This window comes from Cololabis saira, chromosome 2 (assembly GCF_033807715.1).
Source record: "Cololabis saira isolate AMF1-May2022 chromosome 2, fColSai1.1, whole genome shotgun sequence".
NCBI lineage: Eukaryota > Metazoa > Chordata > Actinopteri > Beloniformes > Belonidae > Cololabis > Cololabis saira.
The window spans coordinates 2,010,736-2,029,137 of NC_084588.1; the positions used below are offsets into that span (position 1 = coordinate 2,010,736).

An 18,402-nucleotide genomic window follows, 5' to 3' on the forward strand; every position below is an offset into this window, starting at 1 on the left:
GGTTAAAAAAGAAAAGTACAAAGGCTGGAAATTTTGTGCTACTTGTGCTTAATTTATTTTTTTATTCTGTTATTATTTTATTTATTTTATTATTTATTAACGTACTTGAATTTACTTTAACATTATTTTAATTTAAGCTATTTTTTATTAATTTTAATTAATTTTATTGATTTAATTTGCCTGAAGATGATTATTTTGTACTTTTTTCTGTTTGAATGGTTGTGTCTACTTTAGTCATATTATTCTGAAGTAACAGTACTTTTACTTGAGTACAATTTTGGCTACTCTACCCACCTCTGCCACTGGGATCATTTTTTTCAAATTTTGAAAATCCAATTTCAAGACATGATTTGAAGCTCATTGCAGAGCCGACAGTCAGTGTCTTCAACATCCTCAGCCCACCAGTTACTGAAACCTGACTTCTGCCTTACCAGTCCCAAGAAAGAAAAAATGGCTTTAAAATGAAAAGTTTGAAGAGCAACAACATAGAGTTGTTTGTTGAATGTGTCTGGTGTGTGTGTGTGTCTCCACAGCTCATGCAGCGGGAGGAAGTTCACGTGCACCACCAATGTGTGTGATGGAGTGTGTGGCATCTATGGAGATGGTCACTACGTTACATTTGATGATAAGAGGTTTGACTTCAGCGGACAGTGTGAATATACACTCCTCCAGGTAAAGTGGCAGCAGCAGCAGAGATGTCTTCTCTGTTCTCTGTTTGCATTACACAGCAAAAAGCTGTGGCTCCAGAGCACAGACGGAGCTGAGACGACGTAATGACGTGTACCAGTCCAGCGTTAACACTCATGTTAAACTCATTTTTAACACTCATTTTTTAAACGTAGACTAAAAACTCATCTCTTTGGTCTGGCTTTTATGTAGCATCAAATTTGATAGTTTTATTCTGTTTAACATTTCTTAGAGGTATTTGTTTTACTTATTTATCTATTTCTTGTAATGTTTTTATTATTGTTATATTTTATTGTTGTGGACTGATTATTTTTAGCCTTAATTCTTGAACTTTTATAATTATTTCATTTTAATTAACTATATTGTTCAGGACTGTCTCAGAAAATTAGAATTTTTGAACAGATTTTCTGTAATGCAATTACAAAAACAAAACTTTCATACATTCTAGATTCATTACAAATCAACTGAAATATTGCAAGTCTTTTATTATTTTAATATTGCTGATCATGGCTTACAGCTTAAGAAAACTCAAATATCCTATCTCAAAAAATTTGAATATTCTGGGAATCTTAATCTTAAACTGTAAGCCATAATCAGCAATATTAAAATAATAAAAGGCTTGCAATATTTCAGTTGATTTGTAATGAATCCAGAATGTATGAAATTTTTGTTTTTTTAATTGCATTACAGAAAATAAAGAACTTTATCACAATATTCTAATTTTCTGAGACAGTCCTGTATGTCAGTGTGCATCGGTCTCCCAGTTTTTATTTTATTTTGATTTTTATAATGCCTATTTTTCAGTCAAAATGTTAAACACTTTGTATTTCATGTATTTGGATGAAAGGTTCTATATAAATAACATTTGATTGATTGGTTGATTGATTGATTGATTGATTGGTTGATTGATTGATTGATTGATTGATTGATTGATTGATTGATTGATTGATTGATTGATTGATTGATTGATTGATTGGTTGATTGATTGATTGATTGATTGATTGGTCTGCTCGTCCCCCAGGACTCCTGCGGTGCAGGTCTGGGCGAGGGAAGCTTCGCCATCATCAGTGAGAACGTCCCATGTGGAACCACAGGAACCACCTGCTCCAAAACCATCAAGATCTTCCTGGGGGTAAAAACTCTCACCACGTACACGTGCACTCTCGCTCTGAAAATCACATCAATGCTCATGTTGTCATGTTAAAGGGGACAGTTACAATTCTTTGCACAAGAGCGTTTATTTGACTCTTGGGATGTGAAGGATGTCGTGTTATTTACAGACTCAGATCAGAGCCTGCCGTTGCTCATTTATACCCAACTTAAACTTACCAGTACGGTGCATTTGTGTAGATAATGTTAAACTGTAATGGTGATGCACGCGGACTCCGCACACTAAAAGCTGCTCCTTTGAACATACGTAGCTGAAAAGGCGTGTTGTTTGTTGTCAGAAATGGGCCATACTTACAAACTTTTTACTCAGGAGTCAGGAAATGGTGGCAATTTTCTAAAAAAGGGTCATAATAAGTCTTCTTAAAGGTTGTAAAAGTATTTTGGTTATCAATTCAATTCAATTCAATTAAATTCAATTTTATTTATATAGCGTCTAATACAACAGAGTTGTCTCTAGACGCTTTCCAGAGATCCAGAACATGAACATAAACCCCGAGCAATTATTACATAAACAATGGCAGGTAAAAACTCCCCTAGTGGGAGAAAAACCTTAAGCCAAACAGTGGCAAGAAAAACCCCCCTTTAGGAGGGAAGAAACCTGGACCAGGACCTGGATCATAAGGGGGGACCCTCCTGCCGAAGGCCAGACTGGGGGAGTCGGGGATGTCAGCAGCACACAGCAGGCAGGTGGAAGCAGCAGCGGGATGACCAGAGGGGTGGGGGGGGGGTGTGCAGGCAGGCAGAAGCAGCAACAGCAGACATCCACGTAGGCAGGTGGAAGCAGCAACGGGATGACCGGGGATGGGGGGAGGGGTGCCGGGAACACAGGCCAGAACGCAGCTCCCGAGGCTCCAGCCTGCAAACATGCACAAAAGAGAAAAAAGGGAAAAAAGGGGGGACCGGCACAAGAAACTACAGGTACGATGGACAAAAACGATAGCTATGAGATATTTATAATAAATAAAAATGGTAATGGAGAAGAGAGGCAGGGAAAAGGAGAGGAGAAGAAGGGTGAGAGGCACCGCCCAGCGGATCATGTCGGTGCCCCCCTGCATAAGCCTATAGCAGCATATCTACCACCAAGCTATATTTGAGACTAACTATTATAGTCTTGTTCTATAGCTGCAACTATGACTACTGACTCTAACACACTAGAGTTTACACTAACTAGAGATTTACCAACACCAGCTAGAGGTTTACTAAACACTAACTATAGGCTTTACTAAACAGAAATGTTTTAAATCAAATCAATCAAATGGTATTAACTATTTCTGGGACAAATAGCTAAATCATAACTGTTATAACTGATACTATAGTTTTTCTACAAAGTAAAAAGGTTTACAGGACTGTCTCAGAAAATTAGAATATTGTGATAAAGTTCTTTATTTTCTGTAATGCAATTAAAAAAACTAAAATGTCATACATTCTGGATTCATTACAAATCAACTGAAATATTTTACAGTTTAAGAAACAGTTTAAGATTAAGATTCCCAGAATATTCTATTTTTTTTAGATAGGATATTTGAGTTTTCTTAAACTGTAAACCATGATCAGCAATATTAAAATAATAAAAGGCTTGCAATATTTCAGTTGATTTGTAATGAATCCAGAATGTATGACATTTTAGTTTTTTTAATTGCATTACAGAAAATAAAGAACTTTATCACAATATTCAAATTTTCTGAGACAGTCCTGTATAATCAAGATTGTCTGGAATTATGAAATGAATAAATATGTTCTATATATTTTGTGCAGTCGGCCTGTTTTTCCCTTTGTGAGAAATGAGTTGTGAGAAATGAGTTAATTCTGAGCTCATTCTCATTCTCTATTGAGCAAGAGTTTGCCTGTTAACCAAGCCTGAGTATTATAGAAATAAAACATGTTGCTTTGGTGTTGATATCCACAGGATAATGAGTTCCAGTTGAAAGAGGACCATTTCCATGTGATAAAGGGGAGCGTCCAGGTGCTTCCTTCTCAGATACAGAGAATGGGTATTTACTTGGTGGTGACGATCAAGCCGGGGCTGGTGCTCACGTGGGACCTGAAGACCAGCCTGTTCATCACACTCAGCGCACACTTCCAGGTAAATTACATGCATGAAGATATATTCTGCATGGTTTGATCCATACATGACTTCAGCATTCAATGAGTAAAGTTATATTTCAGTTCTCTTCATTCTGACTCAATTTCCTTACATGATGTTCCAGTAAGAAGCGTTCATTTCTTAGTGCTTTGGTCTGACATGTTGAATACCGTATTTTCTGGACTATAAGCCGCACCTGCATACAAGCCGCATCCGCTCTATTTAAAAAAAAAGATATTTAGCTGCAGATATTTCTGTTGTTAGATTAGATATTTACTACATGTACAGAAGGATTTTGAACTGTAAATGATGTACATGTTTGTACCTAAATAGATCTTTCCTAACAGTGTCTTTTAACACGGCAGCAACTTTGCTGATTAAAACGGAAAGAAGTAGCGTATTCTTCTTTGCATTTATTTTGTCTTAGTTTTGATTCTAATTCCGGTTAGAGCGCCCCCTAGCGGTGGAAGAAAAATCCACAGAATAGAACCTTTGTATAAGCCGCACGGTTCAAAACCTATGAAAAAAGTAGCGGCTTATAGTCCAAAAAAATTTTATCATGATAAAAGCTTACAATGTTGACGAATTTGACCTTTTTAAATCCTGATGATGTTTCTTTTTATTCATTCTCTCTGGCTCTCGTCACGCTAGAAATGTAGACGGCAGTGCACACGAAGCACAAAAGAATGAGTGTGTGACTTTTGTCAGCGTTGTTGAGGAACAGTAAGTATTGTTATTGCTGCCTCCCCCCTCAGGGTCAGGTGTGTGGTCTCTGCGGTAACTACGATGGAAACAGCAGGAATGATTTCACCACGCGCTCTCAGGAGACAGTGACAGATGTGCTTGAGTTCGGTCAGAGTTGGAAAGTGTCGTCCAGCTGCCCTGACGCGCAGCTGATCCAGGATCCCTGCGCTTCCAACCGCTACCGGGCCGCCTGGTCCCAGAAACAGTGCAGCATCATCACCAGCAGCACCTTCCAGAGCTGCCACTCCAAGGTACACAAGGGAAACACAAGCTGAGCCGGGCATAACAGTACTAAACTTAGTAGATTTGTAGATACAGTATATATATATATATATATATATATATATATATATATATATATATATATATATATATATATATATATATATATATATATATATATATATATATATATATATATATATATATATATATATATATATACACACACACAGGACTGTCTCAGAAAATTTGAATATTGTGATAAAGTCCTTTATTTTCTGTAATGCAAAAATGTCATACATTCTGGATTCATTACAAATCAACTGAAATATTGCAAGCCTTTTATTATTTTAATATTGCTGATCATGGCTTACAGTTTAAGATTAAGATTCCCAGAATATTCTAATTTTTTTAGATAGGATATTTACGTTTTCTTAAAAATATTTTATAATAATATATAATATAATATAATATAATATTTTATGATATACTAGTATAATAGTATACTAGTATAATATACTAGGATAATAATACTGGGATAATAATATACTAGGATTGAAGTAAACACTTATCCAGTCCTACCCCTGATTCTTACATATAACAAGACGAGTTTCAATAAGCTTACTTATCAAACACCCATCCCTACTTTAATAACTGTTCAATACAGTGATATAATACTCAATTATATGTATATATAAATATAGTCAAAATCAGACAAATCAAGGCAAACAAGAGAAAACAAAACAAAGGCCCAGCATTTATTTGTGCTACTATGTATGTATGTAATAATAGAAGTAATTATAATGCATAGTATTACATTATCATTACTTTACTATAATACTACAATATAATAGAGAACAATAGACAGCAATGGTAAAACAATACTTGAATAACTATATAAGAGTAGATATGCTATATATACACTAGTCATATATTTACCTCCAATTATATACATAACAATTACTATAAATCTATATATATCGACATATCTACATATAACTATAAATCAATATATATTAAGAGATATAGATACACAAATGCTGTACGTATAATACAACTCAATATATCCATATACATACCTACATATAACATATCTATAACATATCTATATATCACACTCATATGAGCAGCCTTCACTAGGTAATTCATTTGCTACTTGAGAGCTTTACTGTTTTGTTTTGTGCTCCAGGTCGACCCTGGTCCGTACTTTGACTCGTGTGTGAGAGACTCCTGTGCTTGTGACACCGGTGGGGACTGTGAGTGTCTCTGTACGGCCGTGGCCGCGTACGCTAAAGCCTGCAGCGCAGCCGGGACCTGCGTCAACTGGAGAACTCCAAATCTGTGCCGTAAGTCGTACGACCAAGAGTCTGAACTGCAGTTTCTGAGGATTTTAGGGAAAGCCTTGCGCAAATCAAACAGAATCAGAATTTTTGTTTGATTTATAAATCAATACAGTGCCAATTAATAACAATATCCTCAAAGCACTTTGGAAAGTAGGCACATAAATTAAATTAAAATCCAATTTACAAGCAAATTCGATCCAATTCCAGCTCACTTCCAATTTAACTCAATACTGCCCATTTTGATGAAATTGTGTCTATATAGTGCCAATTTTTAAAAGACAGGATAGCTAAAGAAGCCAGGGGTTTGCATGTTATCGTAACTGTTCGGAGTATGCAGAGTGGTGGCTGAGACTGGAGAGAAAAACTTCCTTTTAACTGGAAGAGATCTGTAGAAGAACCAGACCTGGGGAGGGAATCATCAGCAAACGTAAATGTAGTGGTACAGGCTATGAAAAAGAGAAACAAAGTTAGTAATGCAATAATGCTACATACATACTGGAGGGTAATGAAAACTAAGTAAGGAAAAGTGCCCGGCTTCAACATAAAGCAGCACAGGTAAAGGGAGGGCTCAGGGTCACACAAGTCAGTGCTAACTATGACGCTTATCACAAAGAAAGTGTTCACTTTTTTATATTATATGACACAGAATTGATTGGTCTCTTTTAGCTGTTTTCTGTGACTACTATAACTCACCCGGTGGCTGTGAATGGCACTACAAACCCTGTGGAGCAGACTGCATGAAGACGTGCAGAAATCCATCAGGAAACTGCTCCAAACTTATCACCAATATGGAAGGTGAGTATGTCATACAGTACATCTTATATTCTAGTAATTATCATGTGCTCTAAATGAGCAGCTCAAAGTTCAATTTTTCAATTCAATTCAATTCAATTTTATTTGTATAGCGTATAATACAACAGATGTTGTCTCTAGACGCTTTCCAGAGACTCAGAACATGAACATAAACCCCCGAGCAATTATTACATAAACAATGGCATGTAAAAACTCCCCTAGTGGGAGAAAAACCTTAAGCCAAACAGTGGCAAGAAAAACTCCCCTTTAGGAGGAAGAAACCTGGACCAGGACCTGGATCATAAGGGGGGACCCTCCTGCCGAAGGCCAGACTGGGGGGTCGGGGACATCAGCAGCACACAGCAAGCAGGTGGAAGCAGCAGCGGGATGACCAGAGGGGGGGAGGACTGCAGGCAGGTGGAAGCAGCAGCGGGATGACCAGAGGGGGGGAGGACTGCAGGCAGGTGGAAGCAGCAACGGGATGACCGGGGATAGGGGGGGGGGACCGGGGCCGCAGGCCAGCACGCAGCTCCCGAAGCTCTGGCCTGCAAACATGCACAAAAGAGAAAAAAGGGGGACCAGCTCAAGAAACTACAGGAGCGATGGACAAAAATGATGGCTATGAGATATTTATAATAAATAAAAATGGAAATGGAGAAGAGAAAAAGGGATATATTAGGGATATATAGGGCTATATTTGAGACTAACTATTATAGTCTTGTTCTATAGCTGCAACTATGACTACTGACTCTAACACACTAGAGTTTACACTACCTAGAGATTTACCAACACCAGCTAGAGGTTTACTAAACAGTCAATTCTATTCAGTTCAATTTTATTTATTTAGCGTCTATTACAACACAAGTTGTCTCTAAGCGCTTTCCAGAGACCCAGAACATAAACCCCCGAGTAATTATTACATAAACAATGGCAGGTAAAAACTCCCATAGTGGGAGAAAACCCTTAAGCCAAACAGTGGCAAGAAAAACCCCCCTTTAGGAGGGAAGTAACCTGGCTCATCAGGGGAGACCCTCCCTACACCACAAAGACCAAGACCACAAATAAGTGAAGACCGGTCTCGAGAACCACAAGCCTACAATAGCGTGAGGCTAACACTGACAAAAATGAGTTTATCATAAAGCCTTCTTTTCATATCACGGTATTGCAGGCTGCTATCCACAGTGTCCCCAAGCCCGACCTTTCTTTGATGAAGACTCTATGAAGTGTGTCGCCTGGGGCCAATGTGGATGTTATGATGACAAAGGCACCCATTACAGCCATGGACAACAGATTCCATCTGACAACTGTTACATTTGGTATGTTATTACAAGATTCACCCTGTTCATTGCTTTTCCAATTAATTAATTTGAAATGTGTTATCAAATGTCACAGAAATGATCATGATGTCCTTATTTCTAAAGCTCCTGTACATTATCTGGGATAAAGTGCAGCTACAACATCAGCTGTAAGTGCACACATACACACACACACACACACACACACGAAAAACAAAACAATGAAAACATTTACAAATTACGTTCAAAAAATTTTTTAAACTGAACTGACAATGCAATGCTCTTAAAATACAGCTTGTACGTGCATGATAAATGGAAAGAATTACAACTATGGAGAAACTATCTACGACACAACGGATGGACTTGGAAACTGCATAACAGCTGAGTGTGGGGGCAATGGAACCATAGAAAGAAGCATCTATACGTGTTTACCAACTACGACAGTTAGCCCAACAACATTCCCATTTACATTCAGCACAGGTGGAGAGACTGCAGGTAATTTCAAAAATGATATTATCACAGAATTAATATTTACAATGACAAGAATCAAAAAGTGTAAAACTGTTAAATTGCAGTTACATTTAAAAAATTTCTATCTCTTTGGCAGTTGTGAGCACTACAAGAACAATGAACGCGACATCTGGACCCATAGAAATAAAAACTACTGCATCCAAGGCTACAACAATAAGTGAAGGAACAACAAGGCCTCCAAAGACAGAAACCACTGGTCCAGTTACGTCCTCTACCACTTCAACTGTTGAGATTACACATTCAGTTCCAGATGTCAAGACAACCAGTCCTGAAACTCCATTTGTGACATCCAAGCCAACGGTTAGCACCACAATTAAGACACCTTCTTCAACCACAGAATCTTCAGGAACTACCACATCAAAAGCTACAACAATAAGTGAAGGAACAACAAGGCCTCCAAAGGCAGAAACCACTGGTCCAGTTACGTCCTCTACCACTTCAACTGTTGAGATCACAACTTCAGTTCCAGGTGTCAAAACAACCAGTCCTGAAACTCCATTTGTGACATCCAAGCCATCAGTTAGCACCACAATTAAAACACCTTCTTCAACCACAGAATCTTCAGGAACCACTACATCCAAGGCTTCAACAATAAATGAAGGAACAACAAGGCCTCCAAAGGCAGAAACCACTGGTCCAGTTACGTCCTCTACCACTTCAACTGTTGAGATCACAACTTCAGTTCCAGGTGTCAAGACAACCAGTCCTGAAACTCCATTTGTGACATCCAAGCCATCAGTTAGTACCACAATTAAAACACCTTCTTCAACCACAGAATCTTCAGGAACCACTACATCCAAGGCTTCAACAATAAGTGAAGGAACAACAAGGCCTCCAAAGGCAGAAACCACTGGTCCAGTTACGTCCTCTACCACTTCAACTGTTGAGATCACACATTCAGTTCCAGATGTCAAGACAACCAGTCCTGAAACTCCATTTGTGACATCCAAGCCAACTGTTAGCACCACAATTAAAACACCTTCTTCAACCACAGAATCTTCAGGAACTACCACATCAACAGCTACAACAATAAGTGAAGGAACAACAAGGCCACCAAAGGCAGAAACCACTGGTCCAGTTACGTCCTCTACCACTTCAGTTGTTGAGATCACAACTTCAGTTCCAGGTGTCAAGACAACCAGTCCTGAAACTCCATTAGTGACATCCAAGCCATCGGTTAGCACCACAATTAAAACACCTTCTTCAACCACAGGATCTTCAGGAACCACTACATCCAAGGCTACAACAATAAGTGAAGGAACAACAAGGCCTCCAAAGGCAGAAACCACTGGTCCAGTTACGTCCTCTACCACTTCAACTGTTGAGATCACAACTTCAGTTCCAGGTGTCAAAACAACCAGTCCTGAAACTCCATTTGTGACATCCAAGCCAACGGTTAGCACCACAATTAAGACACCTTCTTCAACCACAGAATCTTCAGAAACTACCACATCAAAAGCTACAACAATAAGTGAAGGAACAACAAGGCCACCAAAGGCAGAAACCACTGGTCCAGTTACGTCCTCTACCACTTCAACTGTTGAGATCACAACTTCAGTTCCAGGTGTCAAGACAACCAGTCCTGAAACTCCATTTGTGACATCCAAGCCATCGGTTAGTACCACAATTAAAACACCTTCTTCAACCACAGAATCTTCAGGAACCACTACATCCAAGGCTTCAACAATAAGTGAAGGAACAACAAGGCCTCCAAAGGCAGAAACCACTGGTCCAGTTACGTCCTCTACCACTTCAACTGTTGAGATTACACATTCAGTTCCAGATGTCAAGACAACCAGTCCTGAAACTCCATTTGTGACATCCAAGCCAACGGTTAGCACCACAATTAAAACACCTTCTTCAACCACAGAATCTTCAGGAACTACCACATCAAAAGCTACAACAATAAGTGAAGGAACAACAAGGCCACCAAAGGCAGAAACCACTGGTCCAGTTACGTCCTCTACCACTTCAGTTGTTGAGATCACAACTTCAGTTCCAGGTGTCAAGACAACCAGTCCTGAAACTCCATTTGTGACATCCAAGCCAACGGTTAGCACCACAATTAAAACACCTTCTTCAACCACAGAATCTTCAGGAACCACTACATCCAAGGCTTCAACAATAAGTGAAGGAACAACAAGGCCTCCAAAGGCAGAAACCACTGGTCCACTTACGTCCTCTACCACTTCAACTGTTGAGATCACAACTTCAGTTCCAGGTGTCAAGACAACCAGTCCTGAAACTCCATTTGTGACATCCAAGCCAACGGTTAGCACCACAATTAAGACACCTTCTTCAACCACAGAATCTTCAGGAACCACTACATCCAAGGCTTCAACAATAAGTGAAGGAACAACAAGGCCCCCAAAGGCAGAAACCACTGGTCCAGTTACGTCCTCTACCACTTCAACTGTTGAGATCACAACTTCAGTTCCAGGTGTCAAGACAACCAGTCCTGAAACTCCATTTGTGACATCCAAGCCATCGGTTAGTACCACAATTAAAACACCTTCTTCAACCACAGAATCTTCAGGAACCACTACATCCAAGGCTTCAACAATAAGTGAAGGAACAACAAGGCCTCCAAAGGCAGAAACCACTGGTCCAGTTACGTCCTCTACCACTTCAACTGTTGAGATTACACATTCAGTTCCAGATGTCAAGACAACCAGTCCTGAAACTCCATTTGTGACATCCAAGCCAACGGTTAGCACCACAATTAAAACACCTTCTTCAACCACAGAATCTTCAGGAACTACCACATCAAAAGCTACAACAATAAGTGAAGGAACAACAAGGCCACCAAAGGCAGAAACCACTGGTCCAGTTACGTCCTCTACCACTTCAGTTGTTGAGATCACAACTTCAGTTCCAGGTGTCAAGACAACCAGTCCTGAAACTCCATTTGTGACATCCAAGCCAACGGTTAGCACCACAATTAAGACACCTTCTTCAACCACAGAATCTTCAGGAACCACCACATCAAAAGCTACAACAATAAGTGAAGGAACAACAAGGCCACCAAAGGCAGAAACCACTGGTCCAGTTACGTCCTCTACCACTTCAGTTGTTGAGATCACAACTTCAGTTCCAGGTGTCAAGACAACCAGTCCTGAAACTCCATTTGTGACATCCAAGCCAACGGTTAGCACCACAATTAAGACACCTTCTTCAACCACAGAATCTTCAGGAACCACCACATCAAAAGCTACAACAATAAGTGAAGGAACAACAAGGCCTCCAAAGGCAGAAACCACTGGTCCAGTTACGTCCTCTACCACTTCAATTGTTGAGATCTCAACTTCAGTTCCAGGTGTCAAGACAACCAGTCCTGAAACTCCATTTGTGACATCCAAGCCAACGGTTAGCACCACAATTAAGACACCTTCTTCAACCACAGAATCTTCAGGAACCACTACATCCAAGGCTTCAACAATAAGTGAAGGAACAACAAGGCCTCCAAAGGCAGAAACCACTGGTCCAGTTACGTCCTCTACCACTTCAATTGTTGAGATCACAACTTCAGTTCCAGGTGTCAAAACAACCAGTCCTGAAACTCCATTTGTGACATCCAAGCCATCCGTTAGCACCACAATTAAAACACCTTCTTCAACCACAGAATCTTCAGGAACCACTACATCCAAGGCTTCAACAATAAGTGAAGGAACAACAAGGCCACCAAAGGCAGAAACCACTGGTCCAGTTACGTCCTCTACCACTTCAACTGTTGAGATCACAACTTCAGTTCCAGGTGTCAAGACAACCAGTCCTGAAACTCCATTTGTGACATCCAAGCCATCGGTTAGTACCACAATTAAAACACCTTCTTCAACCACAGAATCTTCAGGAACCACTACATCCAAGGCTTCAACAATAAGTGAAGGAACAACAAGGCCTCCAAAGGCAGAAACCACTGGTCCAGTTACGTCCTCTACCACTTCAACTGTTGAGATTACACATTCAGTTCCAGATGTCAAGACAACCAGTCCTGAAACTCCATTTGTGACATCCAAGCCAACGGTTAGCACCACAATTAAAACACCTTCTTCAACCACAGGATCTTCAGAAACTACCACATCAACAGCTTCAACAATAAGTGAAGGAACAACAAGGCCTCCAAAGGCAGAAACCACTGGTCCAGTTACGTCCTCTACCACTTCAACTGTTGAGATCACAACTTCAGTTCCAGGTGTCAAGACAACCAGTCCTGAAACTCCATTTGTGACATCCAAGCCAACGGTTAGCACCACAATTAAGACACCTTCTTCAACCACAGAATCTTCAGGAACCACCACATCAAAAGCTACAACAATAAGTGAAGGAACAACAAGGCCACCAAAGGCAGAAACCACTGGTCCAGTTACGTCCTCTACCACTTCAACTGTTGAGATTACACATTCAGTTCCAGATGTCAAGACAACCAGTCCTGAAACTCCATTTGTGACATCCAAGCCAACGGTTAGCACCACAATTAAAACACCTTCTTCAACCACAGAATCTTCAGGAACTACCACATCAAAAGCTACAACAATAAGTGAAGGAACAACCAGGCCTCCAAAGGCAGAAACCACTGGTCCAGTTACGTCCTCTACCACTTCAATTGTTGAGATCACAACTTCAGTTCCAGGTGTCAAGACAACCAGTCCTGAAACTCCATTTGTGACATCCAAGCCAACGGTTAGCACCACAATTAAGACACCTTCTTCAACCACAGAATCTTCAGGAACCACTACATCCAAGGCTTCAACAATAAGTGAAGGAACAACAAGGCCTCCAAAGGCAGAAACCACTGGTCCAGTTACGTCCTCTACCACTTCAATTGTTGAGATCACAACTTCAGTTCCAGGTGTCAAAACAACCAGTCCTGAAACTCCATTTGTGACATCCAAGCCATCCGTTAGCACCACAATTAAAACACCTTCTTCAACCACAGAATCTTCAGGAACCACTACATCCAAGGCTTCAACAATAAGTGAAGGAACAACAAGGCCTCCAAAGGCAGAAACCACTGGTCCAGTTACGTCCTCTACCACTTCAACTGTTGAGATCACAACTTCAGTTCCAGGTGTCAAGACAACCAGTCCTGAAACTCCATTTGTGACATCTAAGCCAACGGTTAGCACCACAATTAAAACACCTTCTTCAACCACAGGATCTTCAGAAACTACCACATCAACAGCTTCAACAATAAGTGAAGGAACAACAAGGCCTCCAAAGGCAGAAACCACTGGTCCAGTTACGTCCTCTACCACTTCAACTGTTGAGATCACAACTTCAGTTCCAGGTGTCAAGACAACCAGTCCTGAAACTCCATTTGTGACATCCAAGCCAACGGTTAGCACAACAATTAAGACACCTTCTTCAACCACAGAATCTTCAGGAACCACTACATCCAAGGCTTCAACAATAAGTGAAGGAACAACAAGGCCTCCAAAGGCAGAAACCACTGGTCCAGTTACGTCCTCTACCACTTCAACTGTTGAGATCACAACTTCAGTTCCAGGTGTCAAGACAACCAGTCCTGAAACTCCATTTGTGACATCCAAGCCAACTGTTAGCACCACAATTAAGACACCTTCTTCAACCACAGAATCTTCAGGAACTACCACATCAAAAGCTACAACAATAAGTGAAGGAACAACCAGGCCTCCAAAGGCAGAAACCACTGGTCCAGTTACGTCCTCTACCACTTCAATTGTTGAGATCTCAACTTCAGTTCCAGGTGTCAAGACAACCAGTCCTGAAACTCCATTTGTGACATCCAAGCCAACGGTTAGCACCACAATTAAGACACCTTCTTCAACCACAGAATCTTCAGGAACCACTACATCCAAGGCTTCAACAATAAGTGAAGGAACAACAAGGCCTCCAAAGGCAGAAACCACTGGTCCAGTTACGTCCTCTACCACTTCAATTGTTGAGATCACAACTTCAGTTCCAGGTGTCAAGACAACCAGTCCTGAAACTCCATTTGTGACATCCAAGCCAACTGTTAGCACCACAATTAAGACACCTTCTTCAACCACAGAATCTTCAGGAACCACCACATCAAAAGCTACAACAATAAGTGAAGGAACAACAAGGCCACCAAAGGCAGAAACCACTGGTCCAGTTACGTCCTCTACCACTTCAATTGTTGAGATCTCAACTTCAGTTCCAGGTGTCAAGACAACCAGTCCTGAAACTCCATTTGTGACATCCAAGCCATCCGTTAGCACCACAATTAAGACACCTTCTTCAACCACAGAATCTTCAGGAACCACTACATCCAAGGCTTCAACAATAAGTGAAGGAACAACAAGGCCTCCAAAGGCAGAAACCACTGGTCCAGTTACGTCCTCTACCACTTCAACTGTTGAGATCACAACTTCAGTTCCAGGTGTCAAGACAACCAGTCCTGAAACTCCATTTGTGACATCCAAGCCAACGGTTAGCACCACAATTAAGACACCTTCTTCAACCACAGAATCTTCAGGAACCACTACATCCAAGGCTTCAACAATAAGTGAAGGAACAACAAGGCCTCCAAAGGCAGAAACCACTGGTCCAGTTACGTCCTCTACCACTTCAACTGTTGAGATCACAACTTCAGTTCCAGGTGTCAAGACAACCAGTCCTGAAACTCCATTTGTGACATCCAAGCCATCGGTTAGTACCACAATTAAAACACCTTCTTCAACCACAGAATCTTCAGGAACCACTACATCCAAGGCTTCAACAATAAGTGAAGGAACAACAAGGCCTCCAAAGGCAGAAACCACTGGTCCAGTTACGTCCTCTACCACTTCAACTGTTGAGATTACACATTCAGTTCCAGATGTCAAGACAACCAGTCCTGAAACTCCATTTGTGACATCCAAGCCAACGGTTAGCACCACAATTAAAACACCTTCTTCAACCACAGAATCTTCAGGAACTACCACATCAAAAGCTACAACAATAAGTGAAGGAACAACAAGGCCACCAAAGGCAGAAACCACTGGTCCAGTTACGTCCTCTACCACTTCAACTGTTGAGATCACAACTTCAGTTCCAGGTGTCAAGACAACCAGTCCTGAAACTCCATTTGTGACATCTAAGCCAACGGTTAGCACCACAATTAAAACACCTTCTTCAACCACAGGATCTTCAGAAACTACCACATCAACAGCTTCAACAATAAGTGAAGGAACAACAAGGCCTCCAAAGGCAGAAACCACTGGTCCAGTTACGTCCTCTACCACTTCAACTGTTGAGATCACAACTTCAGTTCCAGGTGTCAAGACAACCAGTCCTGAAACTCCATTTGTGACATCCAAGCCAACGGTTAGCACCACAATTAAGACACCTTCTTCAACCACAGAATCTTCAGGAACCACTACATCCAAGGCTTCAACAATAAGTGAAGGAACAACAAGGCCTCCAAAGGCAGAAACCACTGGTCCAGTTACGTCGTCTACCACTTCAACTGTTGAGATCACAACTTCAGTTCCAGGTGTCAAGACAACCAGTCCTGAAACTCCATTTGTGACATCCAAGCCAACGGTTAGCACCACAATTAAGACACCTTCTTCAACCACAGAATCTTCAGGAACCACCACATCAAAAGCTACAACAATAAGTGAAGGAACAACAAGGCCACCAAAGGCAGAAACCACTGGTCCAGTTACGTCCTCTACCACTTCAATTGTTGAGATCTCAACTTCAGTTCCAGGTGTCAAGACAACCAGTCCTGAAACTCCATTTGTGACATCCAAGCCATCCGTTAGCACCACAATTAAGACACCTTCTTCAACCACAGAATCTTCAGGAACCACTACATCCAAGGCTTCAACAATAAGTGAAGGAACAACAAGGCCTCCAAAGGCAGAAACCACTGGTCCAGTTACGTCCTCTACCACTTCAACTGTTGAGATCACAACTTCAGTTCCAGGTGTCAAGACAACCAGTCCTGAAACTCCATTTGTGACATCCAAGCCAACGGTTAGCACCACAATTAAGACACCTTCTTCAACCACAGAATATTCAGGAACCACTACATCCAAGGCTTCAACAATAAGTGAAGGAACAACAAGGCCTCCAAAGGCAGAAACCACTGGTCCAGTTACGTCCTCTACCACTTCAACTGTTGAGATCACAACTTCAGTTCCAGGTGTCAAGACAACAAGTCCTGAAACTCCATTTGTGACATCCAAGCCATCGGTTAGTACCACAATTAAAACACCTTCTTCAACCACAGAATCTTCAGGAACCACTACATCCAAGGCTTCAACAATAAGTGAAGGAACAACAAGGCCTCCAAAGGCAGAAACCACTGGTCCAGTTACGTCCTCTACCACTTCAACTGTTGAGATTACACATTCAGTTCCAGATGTCAAGACAACCAGTCCTGAAACTCCATTTGTGACATCCAAGCCAACGGTTAGCACCACAATTAAAACACCTTCTTCAACCACAGAATCTTCAGGAACCACTACATCCAAGGCTTCAACAATAAGTGAAGGAACAACAAGGCCTCCAAAGGCAGAAACCACTGGTCCAGTTACGTCCTCTACCACTTCAACTGTTGAGATCACAACTTCAGTTCCAGGTGTCAAGACAACCAGTCCTGAAACTCCATTTGTGACATCCAAGCCAACGGTTAGCACCACAATTAAGACACCTTCTTCAACCACAGAATCTTCAGGAACAACCACATCAAAAGCTACAACAATAAGTGAAGGAACAACAAGGCCACCAAAGGCAGAAACCACTGGTCCAGTTACGTCCTCTACCACTTCAATTGTTGAGATCTCAACTTCAGTTCCAGGTGTCAAGACAACCAGTCCTGAAACTCCATTTGTGACATCCAAGCCATCCGTTAGCACCACAATTAAGACACCTTCTTCAACCACAGAATCTTCAGGAACCACTACATCCAAGGCTTCAACAATAAGTGAAGGAACAACAAGGCCTCCAAAGGCAGAAACCACTGGTCCAGTTACGTCCTCTACCACTTCAACTGTTGAGATCACAACTTCAGTTCCAGGTGTCAAGACAACCAGTCCTGAAACTCCATTTGTGACATCCAAGCCATCGGTTAGTACCACAATTAAAACACCTTCTTCAACCACAGAATCTTCAGGAACCACTACATCCAAGGCTTCAACAATAAGTGAAGGAACAACAAGGCCTCCAAAGGCAGAAACCACTGGTCCAGTTACGTCCTCTACCACTTCAACTGTTGAGATTACACATTCAGTTCCAGATGTCAAGACAACCAGTCCTGAAACTCCATTTGTGACATCCAAGCCAACGGTTAGCACCACAATTAAAACACCTTCTTCAACCACAGAATCTTCAGGAACTACCACATCAAAAGCTACAACAATAAGTGAAGGAACAACAAGGCCACCAAAGGCAGAAACCACTGGTCCAGTTACGTCCTCTACCACTTCAGTTGTTGAGATCACAACTTCAGTTCCAGGTGTCAAGACAACCAGTCCTGAAACTCAATTTGTGACATCCAAGCCAACGGTTAGCACCACAATTAAAACACCTTCTTCAACCACAG

The 18,402-nt window shown here is 41.1% G+C and overlaps 1 protein-coding gene across 1 annotated transcript in view; it reads left to right on the top strand.

The window, feature by feature from the left end:
• LOC133418890 (mucin-2-like) overlaps window positions 1-18,402 on the top strand; it is a 54,598-nt gene that overhangs the window by 19,227 nt on the left and 16,969 nt on the right. The window contains exons 21-33 of the mRNA XM_061707775.1: window positions 534-672; window positions 1,709-1,819; window positions 3,764-3,940; window positions 4,696-4,935; window positions 6,096-6,252; window positions 6,916-7,044; window positions 8,210-8,357; window positions 8,463-8,506; window positions 8,631-8,816; window positions 9,214-9,243; window positions 9,862-10,557; window positions 10,738-11,138; window positions 11,571-18,315. Coding sequence (XP_061563759.1) covers window positions 534-672; window positions 1,709-1,819; window positions 3,764-3,940; window positions 4,696-4,935; window positions 6,096-6,252; window positions 6,916-7,044; window positions 8,210-8,357; window positions 8,463-8,506; window positions 8,631-8,816; window positions 9,214-9,243; window positions 9,862-10,557; window positions 10,738-11,138; window positions 11,571-18,315 — 9,203 coding nt within the window. The remainder of the gene's footprint in view (window positions 1-533; window positions 673-1,708; window positions 1,820-3,763; window positions 3,941-4,695; window positions 4,936-6,095; window positions 6,253-6,915; window positions 7,045-8,209; window positions 8,358-8,462; window positions 8,507-8,630; window positions 8,817-9,213; window positions 9,244-9,861; window positions 10,558-10,737; window positions 11,139-11,570; window positions 18,316-18,402) is intronic.